At 36.8% G+C, this 21745-nt stretch overlaps 1 protein-coding gene and 1 long non-coding RNA gene across 2 annotated transcripts; both read right to left on the minus strand.

Moving 5' to 3' along the window:
• LOC107614352 (defensin-like protein) lies at positions 14917-15760 on the minus strand. Its single transcript, XM_016316566.2, has 2 exons — positions 15619-15760; positions 14917-15347 (listed from the first exon to the last, which is right to left on the minus strand). Exons 1-2 carry the CDS (start codon positions 15674-15676, stop codon positions 15178-15180), a joined length of 228 nt encoding a protein of 75 aa, XP_016172052.1. The 5' UTR covers positions 15677-15760; the 3' UTR covers positions 14917-15177.
• LOC110265429 lies at positions 20093-21487 on the minus strand. Its single transcript, XR_002351576.1, has 3 exons — positions 21185-21487; positions 20952-21109; positions 20093-20249 (listed from the first exon to the last, which is right to left on the minus strand). It is a non-coding gene; the product is annotated as an uncharacterized LOC110265429 (long non-coding RNA).

Here is a 21745-nt window from a genome sequence, read left to right on the forward strand (position 1 = left end):
TATCAATGCACAAAGGGATATAAGAGTCATACAAGATTAAGCATTGATTTAAAAGTTTCATCACCCAACAATACCAAACAAGTCAAGAAGCACCAAGATTAACCAAGAGACTCTCAACAATTGAGTAAGAATATTCAACACTATTATTAAAACAAGAACTTAGAAAAGAAAACAAGAACAAGCTATAAAAACAAAATTAAAATGCAATAAATGAAAATAAGCAAATGCAATAAAAGAAATTGGAAGAAAAGAATTTTTTTTTGACCGGCGCGGATGCGTCATGCACGCTTCCGCGCCGATGCGCAGTTTGCCAAAGCGCGCGTACGCGCCAGGTGCGCGCACGCGTGGGTTACAGGCACAAAATAGGCACAAACTGGGCATAACTCTCTGGTTTTTGGCTGAGAGGGCAGGTAGCGCTATCGGCGCGCACGCGCATAGCGTGTGTCCGCGCGCATTGCGCGATTAACTTGAAGGACGCGTATGCGCCAGGTGCGCGCACGCTCGGGTGGTTTGTGCCTCAGGCATGGTGCTGGCGCAGTGTAGGCGCAACTTTCGGGTCAATATATAGAGGGGTGAGATTTTTCAATCCACACGTCTGCGCACATGGCGCACCCGCGTGGATGGTCGAAAATGCTTGAGGCGCGCGGGTTGGTGCTCTATTTTTCAAAATTTTTCCATGTTCTTGCACCAATCCAAGCATTCCAAACCTCCAAACAGCTACCCAAACACCATAAAACCTTATTTAGCATATCAAACTACCAAATAAACTCAACAAACTACTCTAAATATGAATTTAAACTAATTCTACCAATATTTACAAAAGAGAAAATGAAAAGATATTACCATGGTGGGTGTCTCCCACCTAGCACTTTTGTTTATTGTCCTTAAGTTGGACTTATGGGGAGCTCCTCTCAAGGTGGCTTGTGCTTGTAACCATCTTGGAACACCCACCAATGCTTGAATCTCCAATAAGCTCCATTCTTCAATGTTAATATTTTCAAGCTTTGATGGAGTTCTTCACAAACCATGAGCTCCCAAAGTTGATTTTCCTTGTGCGATCCGGGATCCCACACTTTGTTTTGACACCCATCTTCAAATTGATCATTATGATTCCAATTGGGTGGCAAGTGATCCGAATTCTCAAGTAAACACCAAAGCATCTTCCTAGACCCCTTTAGTTGAGAACTATACCAACCATTGTACTTAGACTTTGAGTTTCTAACCATAAGGAACCTTGATTGGCATTTTCGCCCACTAACCAATTCTCTCCTACTATTGACTCCACAAAGAGCTCTAAGTTGCTCATCCGTCTCAAGCAAACCATATTCAAGTGAGAAATTAAATCTTAGGGATAAGAATTTACCCACTTGAATGTTGTATTGGTGGTGACTTAGGAAGGGGTGGTCCTAATGATCTTGCAAGTTCCAAGTTCCACTCCCTTGTGCTCTTCTTTGATTATCTCCACCTCTTCATAAGCTTCTTTAATTTCAACCTCTTCCTCTTGGTAGCTCTCTTCCAATTCAATCTCTTCTTCTTTGCTTACCAAGGGCATGGGAGGTTGTGCATCTTCTTCCTTGATCTCAATTTCAAGCCCAATGGGAGAGGATTCAATTGTAGATAGGAACTCCTCAATGATTGAATCCATCTCTTGATCAACCTCTTCAAAGTCTTCAATCATGATATGCTTTGGAGGTTGTACACCCTCCTCAACATCAACATCAACCATCTTGGAAGAGGACTCTCTAATTCTACATTCCCATGGGCTTCCAACATCTCCTATGTTTTCAACCACTTCTTCCGGCTCAATTGTCTTAACTTCCTCCCCTTGTACCAATTCTTGCTTCAACTCCTCTTTTTCACCTTGAAGCTCTAAGCTCACTCCCTCACTATGCTCCTTAATTGCTTCTCCACATTCGTCAATGGGAGTGCCTTGGTTACTTAGGCTTAGTTGGGAGGAGACCATATTGCTAACGGCTTCCGCTATGGTAGCTATCTTAGCTTCTAACTTCTTGAACTCCTTTTGGTTCTCTTCTTGCCTTCGAATATAAGAACTAACACATTCTTAGAGAGGATCATCCATTGGAGGTGGTGTGGAAAAAGAAGGTTCATTGTTTGGAAAGGAGGTTTCATAATTGGAAGTTGGTTCATCTTGGTAAGGGTATGGAGATGGTGTATATTGAGGTAGTTCTTGAGAGTAATTGTGTTGGAATGGTGGTGGTTCCATGTATGGTTCATATGGTTCATAAGGTGGTTGGTATGGTGGATAAGAATTAGGGTCATAATGAGGTGTTTGGTGGGAGGGGGCTTGTGAGTAAGGTGGTTCAAAGTTATGTTGAGGGGGTGGTTCATAGGCATGTGGTGGTGATTGTTGACAATTATAATAAGGGTCACCACATCCATTAGATTGATATGCATTAGGATTAGAATTATACCCATAAGAAATCGGAGGTTGTTGTCACCAAGAAGGTTGATCAATCCATTGAGACTCCTTCCATCTTTGATTGTTCCATCCTTGATGCATGTAAGCATTGTAGTTCCCATTACCTACAACATAATTTGAGCCAAACTCATAGCCAAAGTATTGAGAATTCATAATAGCAAATAAAAACAAAAGCTAACAAAAATAAGCAACAAAGTCCTAAAACTAACAAAAACTAACAAATAAGCAAAAGGCAAACATATTTACAATATTCACAATAGCCAATAACATAACACCATTGCAACTCCCCGGCAACGGCGCCATTTTGATGAACGAATTTTTGTGTGGTTTAGAATTCACTAATGAAATCTCAATGTAAAGTATAGTTTCTAAACCAACAATAATCCTTTCATACAAAAATTTGAGTTGTCACAAGCACAAACCCCAAAAATTTATAAACCGATGTATTGGAACCTCGGGTCGTTCTCCCTAGGAATTGCAATAAAGTGCCTTGTTATTGGCTATGAAGGGTATGTTTTGGGGTTTTTGGGATAAGAGACATAAAATATAAATGGCAATGAAAATAAACTAACAACTAAAAAGGTCTTGGCAAAGGTTGGTGGTCAAGGATCTCTATCCTAATCACTAACCACAACATGAGAATTGGCAAGGATCAACCCCACTAAGTCATCCTCTAACTAATAAAGGAAAGTCAAGTGAGTTATGTCAATCCAAGATCATAAGTCCTGGTTCTCCACCTAATCAATTGGTGAGATCTAGCATTAATGGCTCCCAATCGTCAATCACTTGGACATTAGTGACTCAAGAGTTCCTAAGTTACCTTCCCAAGCCAAGAGCACAAAATTCTACTCTAAGATCCAACCAAGCATTTTATCAAACACTTGGAAGGCAAAAAAGGAAAACATAGTAAAATAGCAAGGAAAGTAAATCTACACTACTCAATTGCAAGGAATTAAACAACAACAAAATCAAATCAACAATAAAGGAACATGAATCATAAATTGCATTGAATTGAAAATAGAAGAACAAAAATGCATCAACATAAAAGTAGAGAATTACATGAATTGAATGCAAAACTAGAAAGGGGAAGAGTAGAAGAAAAAGTATTACAAAGGAAGAGTAAATCAAAGTATGAATTAAACCTAGATCTAAGAAATTCTAATCCTAATTCTAGAGAGAAGAGGGAGCTTCTCTCTCTAGAAACTACTCTACATGATGCTAACACTTCAAACAATTGCTCCCCCTTTGCTTGGACTTCAATTCTACATGAAATACACTCAGAAATAAGTTGGACTTGGGCCTGGGCAGCTCAGAAATCACCCCCAGCGTTTTGCCTTCAAGTGGGCCATGTAAGAGTATTGGTGCGTGCGCGTCGATTGGCAATTTCTCCATCCGCGCGGAAGCAGCATGTATGCGTGCGCGTCCGTGAGCGAGATCTCTTTTGCGCGTGCGCGCCTTGTGCGCGTGCACGTCCTTTGATGCACTCACAATCTTTGTTTCTTCATGCATTCTCCCATTTGTATACTTTTCTACTCACTTCTCCCATCCAATACTTGCCTTGTAGCCTGAAATTACTCAACACACACATCAAGGCATCGAATGGAATTAAAGTGAATCAAAATTACCAATTTAGGGCCTAAAAAGCATGTTTTTACACTTAAGCGAAAATCAAGGGAGAATCATAAAACCATGCTATTTCATTGAATAAATGTGGAAAAAGGTGATAAAATCCCCCAAAATAAGCACAAGATAAATCACGAAATCGGGGTTTATCACATCCAAGAACAAAAAGGACATGTGGTACATGGATAGTGGATGTTCAAGGCACATGACTGGAAGGTCAACTTACTTCATCAAACTAAATAAGTATGATGGAGGTTTTGTGACCTTTGGAGATGATGGTAAAGGTAAAATTATTGCTGTTGGAAAAGTAAGTAATGAGCAATCTACTTTCATTGATGATGTACTTTTGGTATGTAGTTTGAAGAACAATCTTTTGAGTATAAGTCAATTGTGTGATTTAGGATATTTAGTGACTTTCAAAAGACTTGAATGCTGTGTTGTTAATGAAAAGACAAATGAAGTGATGTTTGTTGCCAAGCGTTTTAATAATATGTATAGTCTTACTCTTGATTAACTAAGGGATAAAAAATGTAGCTTGTCTTCACTCTAAAGAATCTGAAAAGTGGTTATGGCACAAAAGATTGGGCCATGCAAGTATGTTTCAAATAAAAAAACTTGTAAAGAAAGAATAAGTAAGATGCCTTCCTTTGATAAAGTTTGACAAAGACATCACTTGTGATGCTTGCCAAATGCGAAAACAAACAAAAAATTCTTTTAAACCAAAGGAAGACATCTCTACTAAAAGACCACTTGAGTTGCTACACTTTGATTTATTTGGTCCAATAAGAACTCAAAGCCTAGGTGGTAAACATTATGGTTTAGTGATTGTGGATGACTATACTAGGTTTGGTTGGGTTTTATTTCTTGCACACAAAAACGAAGCCTTTTCGGCCTTTGAACCTTTTTGCAAGAAAATTCAAAATGAAAAGGATTTAAAAATCTCTTCTATAAGAAGTGATCATGGAACTGAATTTGAAAACAATTTGTTTGAATCCTTTTGTGAGGAATTTGAAATATCTCACAACTTCTCTTGTCCAAGAACACCGCAACAAAATGGTGTTGTGGAAAGAAGAAATAGAAGCATACAAGAGATGACAAGAGCTATGCTTTGTGAGAGTAATGTTCCAAAATTTCTTTGGGCTGAAGCAGTTAACACGGCTTGCCACATTTTGAAAGAACAATCATAAGGAAATTTTTGAAGAAAACCCCTTATGAACTTTGGAAAGGCTACCCACCAAACTTAGATTACTTGTACATCTTTGGATGCAAATGTTTTATCTTAAATAACAAAGAAAATTAGGTAAGTTTGATCCAAAGGCGTATGAGTGTTTGTTTGTAGGATATTCCACAACTAGTAAAGCATATAGGGTTTATCATCAAGATGCTAGGATTATTGAGGAGTCCATACATGTTACATTTTGTGATACTAATTTAGTGAAAAGCATTTTGGAAGATTGTGATGCAGGAAATCAAGCTCAAAAGGAAGATGAAACTACTCAAAATCATGAAAAGGAAAATTCTGGTCAAGCTGAACCAGAAACTGCAACTGTTGAAAATTCAAGAGACAATTTCATTTTGTCTCATGAATCTGAAGGAAATCCTGAAGCCAGCAGCATCCAGAATCCCTTGGTATCTGAATCTGCCTCCAAATCTACTAGACCTCGTGAATGGAGATTCTTGAAGAATTATCCTAAGGAATTTGTCATTGGGGACGTCTCTCATGGAGTGCAAACACGGTCTTCCACTAGAAAGGAAAATGAAGGATCAATTTGGGAGAAGATGGTAGCATTGCCAGAAACAAGGCAAGGCTAGTGGCACAAGGATATGACCAAGAAGAAGGAATAGACTTTGATGAATCATTTGCCCCTGTTGCCAGAATAGAAGCCATAAGACTTCTCTTAGCTTATGCTGCATTTTGTGGTTTTAAATTATATCAAATAGATGTGAAATGTGCATTTTTTAATGGTGTGATAGATAGAGAAGTGTATATGGAGCAGCCTCCTGGTTTTGAAAATAAAGAGCATTCTAATCATGTTTTCAAATTATCTAAAGCTCTCTATGGTTTAAGACAAGCTCCTAGAACTTGGTATGAGAGACTTAGCTCTTTTCTTTTGAAAAAATGGTTTTCAAAGAGGCACCACTGACACAACTCTATTTATCAAGAATTCTAATGATTCTTTTATTCTAGTCCAAATATATGTTGATGACATTATTTTTGGATCAGCAAATGAATCCCTTTGTTCTAAATTTGGAAAACTCATGACAAGTGAATTTGACATGAGTATGGTGGGTGAACTTAATTTTTTCCTTGGGCTGCAAATTAAACAAACTAAAAATGGTATTTTCATTCATCAAGAGAAGTATGCCAAGGAATTAGTTAAGAAATTTGGTATGGAAAATGCCAAACCCATGGGAACTCCCATGCATCCTAATTCAAAATTAGATAAGGGAGAAACTGAAAAAGATGTTGATGAGACTAGGTATAGAGGAATGATTGGTTCCCTTATGTACTTAACTTTCTCTAGACCCGATATTGTGCAAAGTGTTGATTGTGTTCTAGGTTCCAATCCAAACCAAAAGAGTCACATATTTCTGCAGTTAAAAGGATCATTAGATATGTTCATGGCACATCCAATTTTGGTCTTTGGTATCCTAAGATTGATGATTTTTCTGCAGTTGGTTATTATGATGCAGATTTTACCGGTGATAGAGTTGATAGAAGGAGCACTTCAGGCTTATGTTGCTTCCTTGGGAAGTCCTTAAATGTTTGGTCTAGCAAGAAGCAGCCAACGGTGGCTTTATCCTCTGCAGAGGCTGAGTATATAGCTGCCTCTTCATGTTTTTCTCAGCTTTTATGGTTAAAAACACATCTTGCTGATTACAAGTTAAATACTGAAAATATTCCCTTATTGTGTGATAATATGAGTGCCATTAATATTTCTAAAAATCCAGTTTTATACTCTCGGACTAAACATATTGAAGTGAAATTTCACTCAATTAGAGAACATATCCAAAAAGGGGATATTAGCATTCAATTTGTTAAATCGGAGGAGCAATTAGCTGATATTTTCACAAAACCACTTGCTGAGGACAGATTCTGCATGCTTAGAACTAGCCTAGGAATTTTGAGCTATGATTCTTTGTTTAAATATTGCTAATCTGTTTGCTGGAGCATTTTGTCTCATAAACAGGTATGAGACAATTCTGGGAAGATGAAGAACACTCCTTTCTATCAGCGTGCTCTGGGCTTGTTTCAAGTAAAAGTTATTCTGGGCTAACCTCATAAATCAGATCCAGAGTGGTCCAATGTGTTTTCCTAAATCCAACCATCTCTGGGCCCAAATATGAATGTTACACTTTTTGTTTGGTTGATAATTTTTTTGGCTTGTGTGTTTATTTTTTTGAAAAGGCTTTCATTTAATGTCTTCTGGTCCAAAAGGGTTTTAGTTTAATTTTTTATTTTTCAAAATTTAAAATTAATTTCCTATTTTATTTTAAAATCAAATAAAATATTTCTTTAATGAGGTCATGTCTTTTCAAGTCAAATCAGTGGTGATGCAGTTGCATGGTTTGAGAAACTTTCTTTTGGGTACGGTTACCAACACTCCCTCTCTTTTCTCCATAACTTCTCCTCAAACCCTTCAGTTTCTTCCTACTCTCTTTACTGCTTCTCTTCCCTCAAAAGCCTAAATATTACCAAATGAGGAAGAAAACCATTGCTAAAAGGCCTCCTCGTGAAAAATCTTCAAGCCTCACACCAAGCCTTCAACTCGCTCTCACGACCGAACCTTCACACCCTCACCTTCTCCTCCTACCTCTCCTCCAAGAACTACTTCCATGGTGTGGACCAAGACCACACCTAGATTCTCTGCCTCTGCCAAGCCGACGCCACCACCAAAGGTGACGCCTTCCAAACCAGGCTCCTCAAAACCTGGTTCTTCAAAACCTAGCTCCTCCAAAGACAAACGTCCGGCGGCTGAGGAACCAGTTCCCGAGCCAACTCAACCCAAATCCAGATCGGTTCCTGTGCGATCTCAACGAGGTAAAGCTCGAGTTCCTCTTAAATCAGTAAAGAACCAGACATTGGACCTTTTGATCACAAAGCTCATTTTTTGACCTCTCATTTGAACTATAACCCTATAGATTCAAATCTGCCATGAATAATGACTTTTATGAGGGGGTTATTCAGTATCGTACCCTGTGTCCATCTTTTCTAGCCGATTTGCCATCTTTGAAAAGAAAAGGTTTTCCTTTTGTTGATAACTTGATTTTTCTGGACTGGAATCATCTTTTTGACATCAAAAAGCCTGTTTATCCCTTATTGGTCAAAGAATTTTATCCCAACATGACTTATCATGAAGGCACTGTTCACTCATATGTAAAGGACCGAGACATAGTTTTAAACAATGAAACTATCAGTGATGCTTTGAAGTATACTGATGTTGGGCCATGTGCCTACACTTCAGTTAAGTGGGATGAAGGTGTTGGATTTTCTTACAATGATGCATTGGCTCATATTTGTGAACATGTTTCTTTAATTGATGGCATTACACCAACTCACAAAGCCCTAGGATATGAGCGTGCTCAGTTGCACCGAATGGTCAACCACATTATACTTCCTCAAAGTGGCTCATATCAAAGGGTTTCCTACACTGATACTCTTGTTTTATATGCCCTTCTCACCAAAACTGAAATTTCATTTGCATACTTGATGGTTAGATATATGTTTAACTTTGTTAGGAGTGAAAAAGACAAAGCACTTCCTTATGGCATGTTTCTAACTTGCATATTTGAGTATTTTGGTGTTGACTTGACCAATGAGAAATATCAAAATAGACATTCATACCTGAAAGGGGGTGGTTCAGTGAAACAGCCCAAAGGACCTACTCGATCTGAAAGGGTGGTCTTAGATGATGAAGATGATGACTTTGTTCCTGAGAAATCTACTTCTCTTTCCACTGAGGGTACATCCATCTCTACTGGGAAGAAATCTGCTCTGCTGAATGTGGTCAAAGATGTTGTTCAAGAGTTCATTTCCCAATCAAATCACATGATTGCTATGAGCAAAGAGCAAAGAAAATTAGCTAGCAAGCATGAGAATTTCCCAAGGAAATCAAGCGATAGAGTGGCTGTATTCATGACTTTCATTGATAACCTTCAAAAGGATGAAGACCCTGCCACTGATGTTGAAGAGGAAGCTGATTCGGAGGAGAATGGTTCTGATGCCTAGAAATTGTCTCATGAAAACTGCTGCTGCTACTCTTTTTTTTTTTTTGTCTCATAAACTCTATTTCTTTTGCTACTGTTAAACTGTTTTTTATTTTGGATGAATGTAATAACTCTAAATACTGTTGCACTTTTGATAGTTGAGTTAGTACTTTGCACTGTGATCTGACTCTTTCCTGCAGGGTTCAAGACATTGTTTTTGTTGATCATGCTTATTATCCGCCCTTGATGACAAAAAGGGGAGTAATAGCAATAGGATACTAGATGGATACTAGATGGTAAATGTGTCTTATGATTTTTGGCATTGCTGCAAGCTACTAGTATTTCTTTTGGGATTTTTGTTTGATTTCTGCATTAAAACTTGATTTCACATGATTGAATCTTTTGGCTACTGATATTAGCTTGATGATTGGCTGATAATGTGGTGTTGCTTACTTGATATCCTTTAAGCAAGATAAATGTGTGTATCTCTTTATTATGCTCTCTTTAAGTACAATGTAAAATAGGATCAAAGAGGAAAGCATAAATCCAGGAGGAGCTAATCCTGAAAAGGAAAGGGGGAGCAATATAGAAGCAAATGACAAAAATCAAAGGGAGTTTCTAAACCTTACTCAAATTCATTTCCTTTTGATTATTGCTTAAATCATGTTTGTCATCAATGGGGAGATTGTTGAGTTAAGAAATTAACTAAATTGATTAGTGATGACAAACATTATTTTTAGGTAAAAGAAATAATTAGTGTTGAGTGTTAATAATAATATGTTGCTAATTATTTATCAATTGTTGCAGGCCAAAATTCAATCAAGCAGCCCAAATAGAATGAAAATAAAAACATCAAGGATAATGGGTTGGTTAATCAAGTGGAGCCCAAAAGAAACAAAGAAAGGAACCAACAGGCCAAGCAAATCAAACCCGATCCAAGCCCGTGTCCACCAATCCAAGTTGATCCCACCAAGCTTCTCGTATAAGATTGAAGTCCTCACTCTCTCTCATTGCTTCCAAAGCAACATTCCTTTCTTCTCTGTCTTAGTCAAATCACTGAACTCATAAAAAGTAAGAAAGAGAGCTTAGTCCCTAAGCTAGTCATGAAAGAAGAAGGAAAGAGAAGGTTAAGCAAAGAGGGGTAAGGTCTAATCAACCATTTCAAGCCATATCAAGAAAAGATCAAAGGATTAAAGGTAACCCATTTCCTTTTACATGCAACACACTTTCTTCTCTTCATCTTCAACTCTCTGTATCTCCGTTTTGAGCTATATGGAAAAGAGGATTTCTGTTTCTCTCTGCTGTAAATTTACGGTCTCAAACATGTCTTGGGGACCAAGTTAGTTTTTAAGGGCTCAGATCAAGTTGACAATTGGAAGACTCTTGTGGTTACTGCTTTATGGCTTTCGGTCAAGATGGGGAAGTCAGAAGCAAAGTTTCTACTCTAAGGTTTAATGAGAAAAAGTGAATATGTGGATTGGTGAAGCTCAAGGCTCAAGGTGTTGACTTTGGAAGAAGAACCCAACAACATGCAAGGAGATAAAAGAAGACTTTCTGCTCATTCAGAAGTAAAGAGAGAAAACCAGTAAATCTGAGGTGTATGTTCTGAGAAGAGCTCTTTGAAGAAGTTCATCTAACTGGACAGTGTTTCCTAATCAAAGGTGCATTCCGCCAGTATGAAGAACTGAATCAGAGGCTTGCTAATCTGATTTTTTGCATAGCACATAGGCTGTTGATGAAGTCAATCTCCTTCATGTTTTACAGATTGTGATGTACTTTTCTATGTTTATCTTTCTGTAATTTTTTGTGAGAAAAGGCATTGTGAGAAAGCTCAGGTAAAAGCCATGAGTGAAAAAAGGTTGAGTGATACACTTGAGAAAAAAGCCTAGAGTTATTTTCAGATTTCTTTAGGTGTGTCTGTGTCTTGTATCTTGTACATGTAAGGTATCCCTTTCTTAGTTGGGTTAGCACTAAGAGTGAATAGTTAGGTATTAGCATAGCCAATGTCAAGTTAGGTTAGAACTTGAGTGTGAAAGGATTGGGCCAATCCTGTGAAATTGGTGTATGTAATACTGTTAACTATAGTGAAAATTCTTCCATAGTTGTGGAGGAGACTGGACGTAGGTTGCATAGCACAAGGCAACCGAACTAGGATACATGCTGGTGTTAGCTTCTCTCTTCTCTGCTATGTTCTATTTTCTGATATTCATGAGACAAAAATAAATTGTCTCATAAATTTCTACTACTGAGTACAAATATAATCAGAATTGAAAGTTTGTTTAAAAGGGTCATAACTGCAACTTAAAAGGAAGGCATAGATTCAACCCCCCTTCTCTAAGCCTACCACAACCTTCAGACCCATTACAGACACATCCACACCTGAAGCAAGGACCAAAGCCTAGGCCCTCATGGTCTCCTCAATAGTCAAAATCACACCCTTGATATCCTCCAGCAACGCCCCCTTCTCCTTCTTCAGCTTTGCCACCTTGGCCCTTAGAGCCTCTACCTCGGTGAGTACGATGGCAGCCTTAGACTTGGCATCTGAGGCCCGCTTGCGTTCACCCAACAGCTGAGTGAGAAGCGAAGTCTCCACCTCAGGAATATGGAGAAGTTTGGTGCTGGCGTCTTTGGCATCTTTGGCGGCCTTCAAACGAGTTGACGTTGCCACCTCCAGCTTCTCTTTCAACTTCCAGGCTTTCGCCTGGGACTGGCAAAGTTTTCCATCCAAAAGCCCCACCTGGGCCAACACCGGCTCCGCCTTACGGACGATAACAGTGGAACGAAGGAGGTCCTAGTACACCGACTTCGTCTGGCCGGTGACATCACAGTCGTGGAAAAACTCCTCTGTACCGGGAAGGAGGTGCTGATCAATGAAGGCCGGAGCATCAAAACTCCGATCCGCCACAGAGGGCACCAGCCCCTCCTCCTCCTCCACATTTTCCCTTCTACTCCCCTCCGCCACTCTCCTCCACTTCCATTTCACCTCGGCAAATAAAACCACAACAACCTCCTCTTCGGCCCTACCGACAACTGGCCTGGGCGAAGGGACACCAACCGCCCCGGTCGAAACCATGTCCTGATAGAAAGTTCGGGAATCTGCCTGAGGCCGAGACTGAGGCGTTGATGGAGAACCCTCCTCACCCTTCTCTTGGGCTATGGCAGCTTTCAACCTCGCCAAGTTGGTCAACCCACCGGCCATCTGAACTGAAAAAGGGAAAAGTTACCAAAGAGTTACCAAAGAAAGCAGTTAAACACACACCAATGTAAGTTCGGCATGTCACCGGATCACCCATGACGTCCCGAGGATTCAACGACCATTCCCCGAAAATCAACCACAAAACATCGCTGATGTCTTTATTCTTGGGAGACACGCGTCAAGTACGATGCACTGGCTCCAAAATTCCAGTACGTTGCATACCGACATTCACCCTCCAAGGTCAACCAAAAGGGATGGTACCCCCGAGCATGACAAACTTTAAAGTATTCTCCTTTAAACCCGTGAAAAGAATCTTCAAATAACCCAAAAATTTGTCAGTTCGGATGAACCCGGAACGTTTTTATGTTTTCCCTCCTTGGTCGGAACAATATGTAACCCTTTTATGTTTTTCCTCCTTGGTCGGAAGGGTACATAAAAAGAAGAACAAAAACACCTCCACCCAAGCAGGAAGCTCCAGGTATTCACAAACTAACTCAAAAGTTCGGATGGTCACCCAACTATTAGGATGCAGCTGAGATGGCGCCACCGAACACCGATTAAGTAGCGCCTGCACAAAATCCGAGAAAGGGAGCCACTCCCCCAGTTGCATGAAGATGGATTCATAGACCCACATCCAATCGGCAACTCAAGGGAGTCATGGTTTATATAGCAGACCCTCTCATCCACCCCAGGGAGCATGAGCTCATAGTGATGCTCCACATCACCACCCCACAAACATCCCCTTCATCACAGAGCATCTGGAGGTCCGCCTCCGTCACTCGCAACAGCATCCCGCACATGTCGAAGGTCACCCAATAATACACGTTTGGAACGCCGCCAGCCGAGACAACGGGAGCCCTAGGACCCTCACTTCTCCGTCGCGCCATACCTAAAAAAGAAAGGGGAGGGCACCATCATCACCCCCAAGGACCAAACGAGAAGAAAATCATTAACTAAAGTGCACCCAAAAGGAAGCCCAAAAGACAACCTCTTCCCCTCCTACTCATGACAGAACCACGCCAAAAACAGTGGCATACACCTCCTAATTCTCTACCACTAGCACTAGGAAAAAAACACAAAATAGAGAAATGCAGAAACAGAGAGCAATCGAAAGCAAAACACAGAAAAAACAAAGTAGACAAGCAAGTAGAAGGAGGATACAGAGCAAAATACACACCTGATCGTCTGAAATAAGTAGAGAAGGAAACACAGCATGAAAGGCAGAAAGGCAAACGCGCGAATGAAACCAACAAAAAATGCAAGCAACAAGAATGAAATACGGAATAAGAGAAAATGGGAGAAGCAGGGGGAGTTATAAAGCAAAAAGGCACAATTACAAGCAAAACCCCAACGTTTCAAATAAAATACGAAAAGTTGGAGGGAAAAATTGAAAAATCCAAAAAATTTCCCTTGGCATTAAATGTCATTATGGCGCTGAGTGAACCGCAACTAGCGAAACCCCCCTCCCTTCGGAAAAACCAACGAACAGGCGGTGGGGCATCTAGGCATTCCACGATTCTCCGACCTCGGCCGAAAACCACGGATGACACACACCGATATGAGTTCATGACCACACCAAAGCGCCCACAGCGATGAGACTAAACACTCTCACTCTCACTCCGAGGACAACTGTTTCGGACCCGACCTCCGGGTCCTCTTACGAAGCAACCACCGAACCCGATTACCTGGACCTGGGTCACCATCACGGTCCAGGTAAGCCCAATAACCATTGACCAATAAGATAGAAAAAGATAACGACCGCAAACTATATAAAGGGAGTCAAAGACTCCCTCAAATACATTACGCAATCCTATTCCATATTTATACTTCTTAGATCCATTCTAACTTAGGCGTTGGAGTGTTTTTGCAAATACCACCCCGTCACTCGAAGAGTTCAACCCGTCGCCATCAAGACCGGCCAATTCACAACCCGTGCAAGTAACTTCTTGTACAATATCCTTAATCGAATAATCAAATAAAACTAAAATAACAAAAACCTATTATTAACAAATAAACTAACTAACTAACTCTCAGTTATTAACTAACTCTCTTCTATTTCATATCCTCTCCAATTCATAATGTCATACTTCAAATAAAATCACACGAATTAAAGTTGCTTGCGCTACTTAAATTTTTAACTTAATTATTCCCTTCCCCCGCCGACCCGCTCCCACTTCTCTTTGGATTCTCCCATTATTTATTTATTTTTTATTGGTTTGTCCATTAGTCCAATGTATAATTAATTTTACCAAAAATAAGATCTAGTTTTACCAAATAAATTAGATCAACGAACCATAACAGATTAACAGGCCAGGTCAGTGAGATGTTCAATATGACACATGAAATTCAACAATAATACGCCGTACATATAACACAATTAAATTCTAAGTACTGCAATTTCCCTATAGTTATATATTATATCTGTCATCAAATTGTATATCAAACATAAAACTAAAATTGATAATCATATATGTATGAAGAAAATTCAGAGACAATTATATATAAATTGAAATTTTATTAATCACGCACGTACATAACTCATCCGTTATGTACTACGCAATAGTGCAATACAATACACACATACAAAAATAGTAACATATATAAATGCAGTGCTAGAAGTATTATTTATGTATATAATATATGCTCCTAGCCAGCTAGTTCAGATCCAGCATCATGGATCGATCTACGTACGTAGCTCATGATGCGTAATTTAACAGTTTCTGGTGCACCAACAGCGGAAATCGTCGCGGCAGCGGCCGCTGAGCAGGTGCTCCTTGTTCTTGCAGTGGTCGTCGCAGCTTCCAGTGGTGAAGCATGGTCCCCTGTAGGTATCCGCCAGGTTCTCACACGTTGCTGCCTCACTTTGCACCACCATTTCCTCTACACGCACCAACATTAAGGTATCAACAATTTTTTTAAGAGGAATGCTAGGGGCCAGCAATTTTGGTGTTTTGTAACCATCAATTAGCCATCAATAGTATTTTTAATGGTGTGAGATTACATCTAATGGTGGGAGATCACTCACTTTTGTTTTGATAGTTAAGTGCTGACCAAAAATTACAAAAGTTGCTGACCCCCTATTATAATTATGTTATATATAATCATGACTTAGGAATACGTGCGTGCGTATATGAAGTAATTAATGACTTACGAGCAACAACGAGGAGGAGGAGGATGAAGCAAAACCCGGTTAGAGATTTCCCCGCCATGGCTTAATGATTAAACTAAACAGCTATATATATAGATATATTGATATATGTACTGAATGAGTAAAGCATACAATATACATCTATATATATACCTGTGCAGGGACAATTTAGTAATTAGCTATATGTGTTTGATAAGAGTTTTTGTGTGGTGTGTGGAAGTTGAGTCCTTGAATTTTCTAGATAAACCTAATTTCAAGGTTAGTTGTGCCTCGGCAAGAAAGAAAAAAAAAATTAATAAAGGAGTGTTTTTTTTTATCCATTGTAATAATAAAAACAAAATAATATAACATATATAATAATTTTTAGTTGAAATAAAATATAAAAAATATTTATTTATTTATTTATTTTTGCGGATCCGTTGATATGCAAAATGGATATACAGATACGTACATAAAATTCGTAATCCGATCTTATTAGTGTGCGGATCGGATCCTTTGAGGAAAATTTTAATTTTATATTTTTTATTTATGTGAAATCGGTTTTATCGGTTCAACCAGTAATTTATTGGTTGAACCAATAAACTAATGAACCAGTAACTTAATCGGTTCGATCACGGGTTTGATTCTGACAACTATGATATATATAATCGAGCCAACTCACGAGCTAATGAGCTGAGTTTATCCAAACTCAAGCTCGACTCACCAACTCATAAATTTAGCTTATCGAACTATTAATGAGTCGAGGTCAAATTGGCTCATGAGTTAATTAGACTCACTTCCAGCCCTAGTATTAGCTAAACAGCCTAAAGATTTTCGTATATTATTCAAAATGATAAATGTGTTATTATTTTTTATTAAATTAAAGTAATATTATCTTATATATTAATTCATGGTAGATTCTCAACTTCTTCGTGGTTAGGGGTGAAAATAGACCAAATCGAGTCGAACTTTACCTTTGATGAGTATGACCTATATTATAAATAGATGGCTCAAACTTAGACCTATTACTTTTCATAGGTTTTTTTTCAGGCTAGAGTCCAGTCTATTTAAAGCCCAACAAGCTCACGAGCGCATTTGAAAAGTATATTTCGTGAATTATAACTCAAAACAATAAATTTAAAAAATCTAAATTGTCCTTGAATATATTTTAAAATTTATAATTCATAATTTGTAAAGTATAATTTATTATATATCAATCGTTAATCATATATCATAACCGTATTTATAATACATAAACTTTTTCTTTGAATAAAAAATTTATAATCTTAACTAGTCTTGACTATTGAGTATTGATTCCTTTTAGTTTCATTTTGTGTTTAATACAAGTAAATAATTAAAAATCTAAACTGAGAATTAATTTATTTTTACAAAAAAATATCTTGACGAGTCGACTCAATGAGTTTCATAAGCTTTTCTTTAAAGCTTATGTTCTTTCCCTTTTAAGTAATAGGTTAAAATCTAACTCTGCCTTGTTTAATAAAATGAGTTGAATCACAAGCTTCATCAGATAGTCCGGTCCACTTTTATCCCTTCTTATTTTTCTATTTTATTATTTTTTATTTTTTATTTATGTAAGATCGGTTTTATCGGTTCAATTAGTAATTTATCGATTGAATCAATAAACCAATAAATCAGTAACTTGATCGGTTCGATCACGGTTCAATTCTAACAACTATGATATATATAATCGAGCTAATTCACGAGCTAATGAGCTGAGTGTATCTAAACTAAAGCTCGGCTCACCGACTCATAAATTCAGCTTATCGAACTATTAATGAGTCGATGTCAAATTGGCTCATGAGTTAACTAGACTCACTTTCAACCTTAGTCTTAGCTAAATTGCCTAAAGATTTTCGTATATTATTCAAAATGATAAATGTGTTATTATTTTTTATTAAATTAAAGTAATATTATTTTATATATTAATTCATGGTAGATTCTCAACTTCTTCGTGGTTAGGGGTGAAAATAGATCAAATCGATTCGAACTTTACCTTTGACGAGTATGACCTATATTATAAATAGATGGCTCAAACTTAGACCTATTACTTTTCACAGGTTTTTTTTTTTCAGGCTCGAGTCCAGTTTATTTAAAGCCCAACAAGCTCACAAGCGCATTTGAAAAGTATATTTCGTGAATTAGAACTCAAAAAAATAAACTTAAAAAATCTAAATTGTCCATTAATGAGTCGAGGTCAAATTGGCTCATGAGTTAATTAGACTCACTTCCAGCCCTAGTATTAGCTAAACAGCCTAAAGATTTTCGTATATTATTCAAAATGATAAATGTGTTATTATTTTTTATTAAATTAAAGTAATATTATTTTATATATTAATTCATGGTAGATTCTCAACTTCTTCGTGGTTAGGGGTGAAAATAGATCAAATCGATTCGAACTTTACCTTTGACGAGTATGACCTATATTATAAATAGATGGCTCAAACTTAGACCTATTACTTTTCACAGGTTTTTTTTTTTCAGGCTCGAGTCCAGTTTATTTAAAGCCCAACAAGCTCACAAGCGCATTTGAAAAGTATATTTCGTGAATTATAACTCAAAACAATAAATTTAAAAAATCTAAATTGTCCTTGAATATATTTTAAAATTTATAATTCATAATTTGTAAAGTATAATTTATTATATATCAATCGTTAGTCATACATCATGATAAGAAATAACAAAAGAATAGATAAATGGGATTTTTTCTACTATACTTCTAAGATACCTGTGCTTAGCAACCTAGATCACCGGAAAGGATTTCCTACTAGACCTTCAAAGAACTTGTCCTTGACAACCTAGATTAGAGGGACAAAAACGGAAAGAACCACCATGCAGATCACCTTAGTGTTGGATCCTTCAATCTTCTTCATGCAACAAACGAAGCAAATCACTCACCTCACTTCTCACACAATAAAACGTGCATAAAGCACTAAAGAAATTTTATTCATTAAAGTTGTGTAAATTATCTCATCAAAGGTGTTTAAATAGGCCCGTAACAAACTAACTAAAAGATAAGATAAGATAACTTAATTTAAATCAGATTTGATCTTATTGGATTAGATCAGATTTGATTTAAATTTAAAATTCTAAAAATATGATAACTAATTTAAATCAGATTTGATCTTACTAGATTAGATCATATTTGATTTAAATTTTAAAATTCCTAAAAATACTACTAAGCAAATTAAAAGTAAATCAAATCTTCCAATAAACTCTAACAACAAAACAAACTTAAAATAAAGGCCTAAATATTCGAAAATCAATAATAAATTATGCCTCCCATTGAATTTAAAAAGCATTATTACGCTTCTTGCTGTCCTGATTTAGCTTATTGGGCCTTGTGCGTTGTTGCCCTCTCAGCACCACTGTTTTTGAGACGGACTCTTGGTTTTCTTGATGTCCAAGACTCGCATGGTACAATTCTTCTAGTATTCAAATCTTTGAATATGATAAAATTATCATTTCGCCCCTTAGCTCCAAAATGACAAAAATGCCCTCCTGAACACGTATCACATCATAACCATATTTATAATATATAAACTTTTTCTTTGAACAAAAAACTATAATCTTAACTAGTCTTGACTATTGAGTATTGATTCCTGTTAGTTTCATTTTGTGTTTAATACAAGTAAATAATTAAAAATCTAAATTGAGAATTAATTTATTTTTACAAAAAAATATCTTGACGAGTCGACTCAATGAGTTTCATAAGCTTTTCTTTAAAGCTTATATTCTTACCCTTTTAACTAATAGGATAAAATCTAAGTCTGGCTTGTTTAATAAAATGAGTTGAATCACAAGCTTCGTCAGATAGTCCGGTCCACTTTTATCCCTTCTTATGCTAGATGTTTTCATAAAAAACCAATAAATCACGAACACGTGGGTGGAATTAAAGCGTCACTTCACTAGTTAATTTTTGTGATTTTTTAATAAATAAAATAAATATTTTAATTACTGAAATATGTATTTTGGATAGTTTTTTTACCAATTTTTATATATAACTTATCTTGTTTATAGTGTAAACGAGATAAGTATAGTCGTACTTCATTTTTTTAAAATGAAAAAAACCATGACCAAAATAGTCCTTACTCTTATAGTAGTTTATCATGATCTCTAAGATTTTTTTATTTAAATTAAATAAATATAATAATTACAAAAAAATTATTTACTAAAATAAAATTACAAAAATACTCAAAGTGTCATATCCCGACAATAAATGTGCATTCCAGTTATGCAGTACCCGATATATGTAATTGCACATTGTTTTCATATCGCAGTTGCATCTGGGTACACTACACCTGGAATACGTGGATTACGTGATTCTGGGTTGTTACTTGTAACACCTTACCACACAGAACTTTATATTTAGGATGTAAATAGGTAAGGCGCTACGACCTCTAAAAGTATATATATAAAAGTAGAGTTCCAAATGATAGTTATATAATCAAGATCTAGACTCGACCTGCGAAACTTCTCCAAGTCAACCTCTAAGAGAGTCAAAATCTTTATATATACAAGATGGAGAATCTATACACATATATAAACATAAACCAAATACAAACACCAAGTCCCAAAATAGTTCTTTGCTCCCAAGAGTCTCCAAAATGCTCAGTACGGTGCTTCACGTCATGCATCTGAAAATAACAATATATGTATGGAATGAGAACCGGAGGTTCTCAACATAGTAAAGGTGCCCACATAGTTAATATAAAAATCAATCATCATCATATCTCATTATTCATCAATCATATCTCATCAATCATCATCATTCCTCCCATTCTGTTCATCAATAATTCATATTCAAAACACAATTTATTCTTTTCTAAATAAAGAAAACTCAAAACATAATCTTTTTCTTAATAACTCAAAATCAAATTATAAAATTCTTAAAAATTCAAATATTTCTAAATAACCACTTCAAACGAAGTCTCTTATTTTCATAAAAATTTTGGCAACATCTCTTCTAAAACTTGGACTTTTGTCACCCCTCAAGGTTCCCAACTACCAAACCAAACACCTCTCAGTCATTCATATTATTTCTAATGTCAAATTATTTCAGAATCAAACCATTCCAATATTAAATCGTTTACAAAATCAAACTACACATTTCTCAACCAATATGTTCAATTCAATTTCACAAACCCTCCATCAACCCTCAATACATCAACAATATGATTATTTTATACTCTTCAAAGTCATAATTCAACATATACAAATTCATTCATCTTTTATACATAATCCATCAATAATTCATTCAGTTCATTCCTATCTTAAGGTTTTCTAGCCTAAGTTTTCACGTGACAGTAAACATTAATTACGAAAAATCAAAATCATACCTTGTCTGATTCCTCCATAAGCCCGAAACACCTCAATTATCCACCGTTGCTCAATCTCCAAGCTCCAACTCATTATCAATTGAATTTTCAGCTCTGAGGATTCAATTCCAAGCTTCCAATATCCACCAATTTAACTCCAATTCAACAAGATACACAATCTAATTCATACATATCACAATAATCAACATTGAGCTCACTAAATCACTAATTCACAAGGGTTAGGGTTTTCTTACCGTTACCCACGAGTCAAATAGAAAAAATCCAGTGATTATCTACCACTAGAGTACCCCTAAACCATCAAAATCACAAAATCTCTCAATACTAAAACCCAAAATCATGAATTGAAGAGGGGAGAACTGGGTGAAAAAACATGACTCTCTTACTAAATTGTTTAGTGGATTTTGTAGAAAATTTTGAGACGAACGTGTGGCTGCTGATGGCTCATCAATCGGAGCTCCGGATTGAAAGTTATGGACGATTGAATTTTTAGAGGAATAAGGGATTCGATATCGTTCTTAATCTTCTCCTCTCTTCTTTCTTGCGTAAATGGCTTTGTTGAATGGAAAGGGAGGCCAAAGCAAAGCTCATATGGGTTGGCTTTGGGCCCGGTTCAGATCCGGTTAAATCGGTTCGGTCTATTAGTTTAGTTTTAGGCCAAAATCTTTAAAATTAGTGTCAAAAATTATATTTTAATTATTTCTACTTTATTAAACTATAAAATTTAATTTTTTAATTTCTTTAAATAATAATTAATTTACTGATTAATTATTTACTAATTACCTGGGGTTTACAGT

The sequence above is a fragment of the Arachis ipaensis genome, chromosome B08, assembly GCF_000816755.2.
Source record: "Arachis ipaensis cultivar K30076 chromosome B08, Araip1.1, whole genome shotgun sequence".
Taxonomy (NCBI): domain Eukaryota; kingdom Viridiplantae; phylum Streptophyta; class Magnoliopsida; order Fabales; family Fabaceae; genus Arachis; species Arachis ipaensis.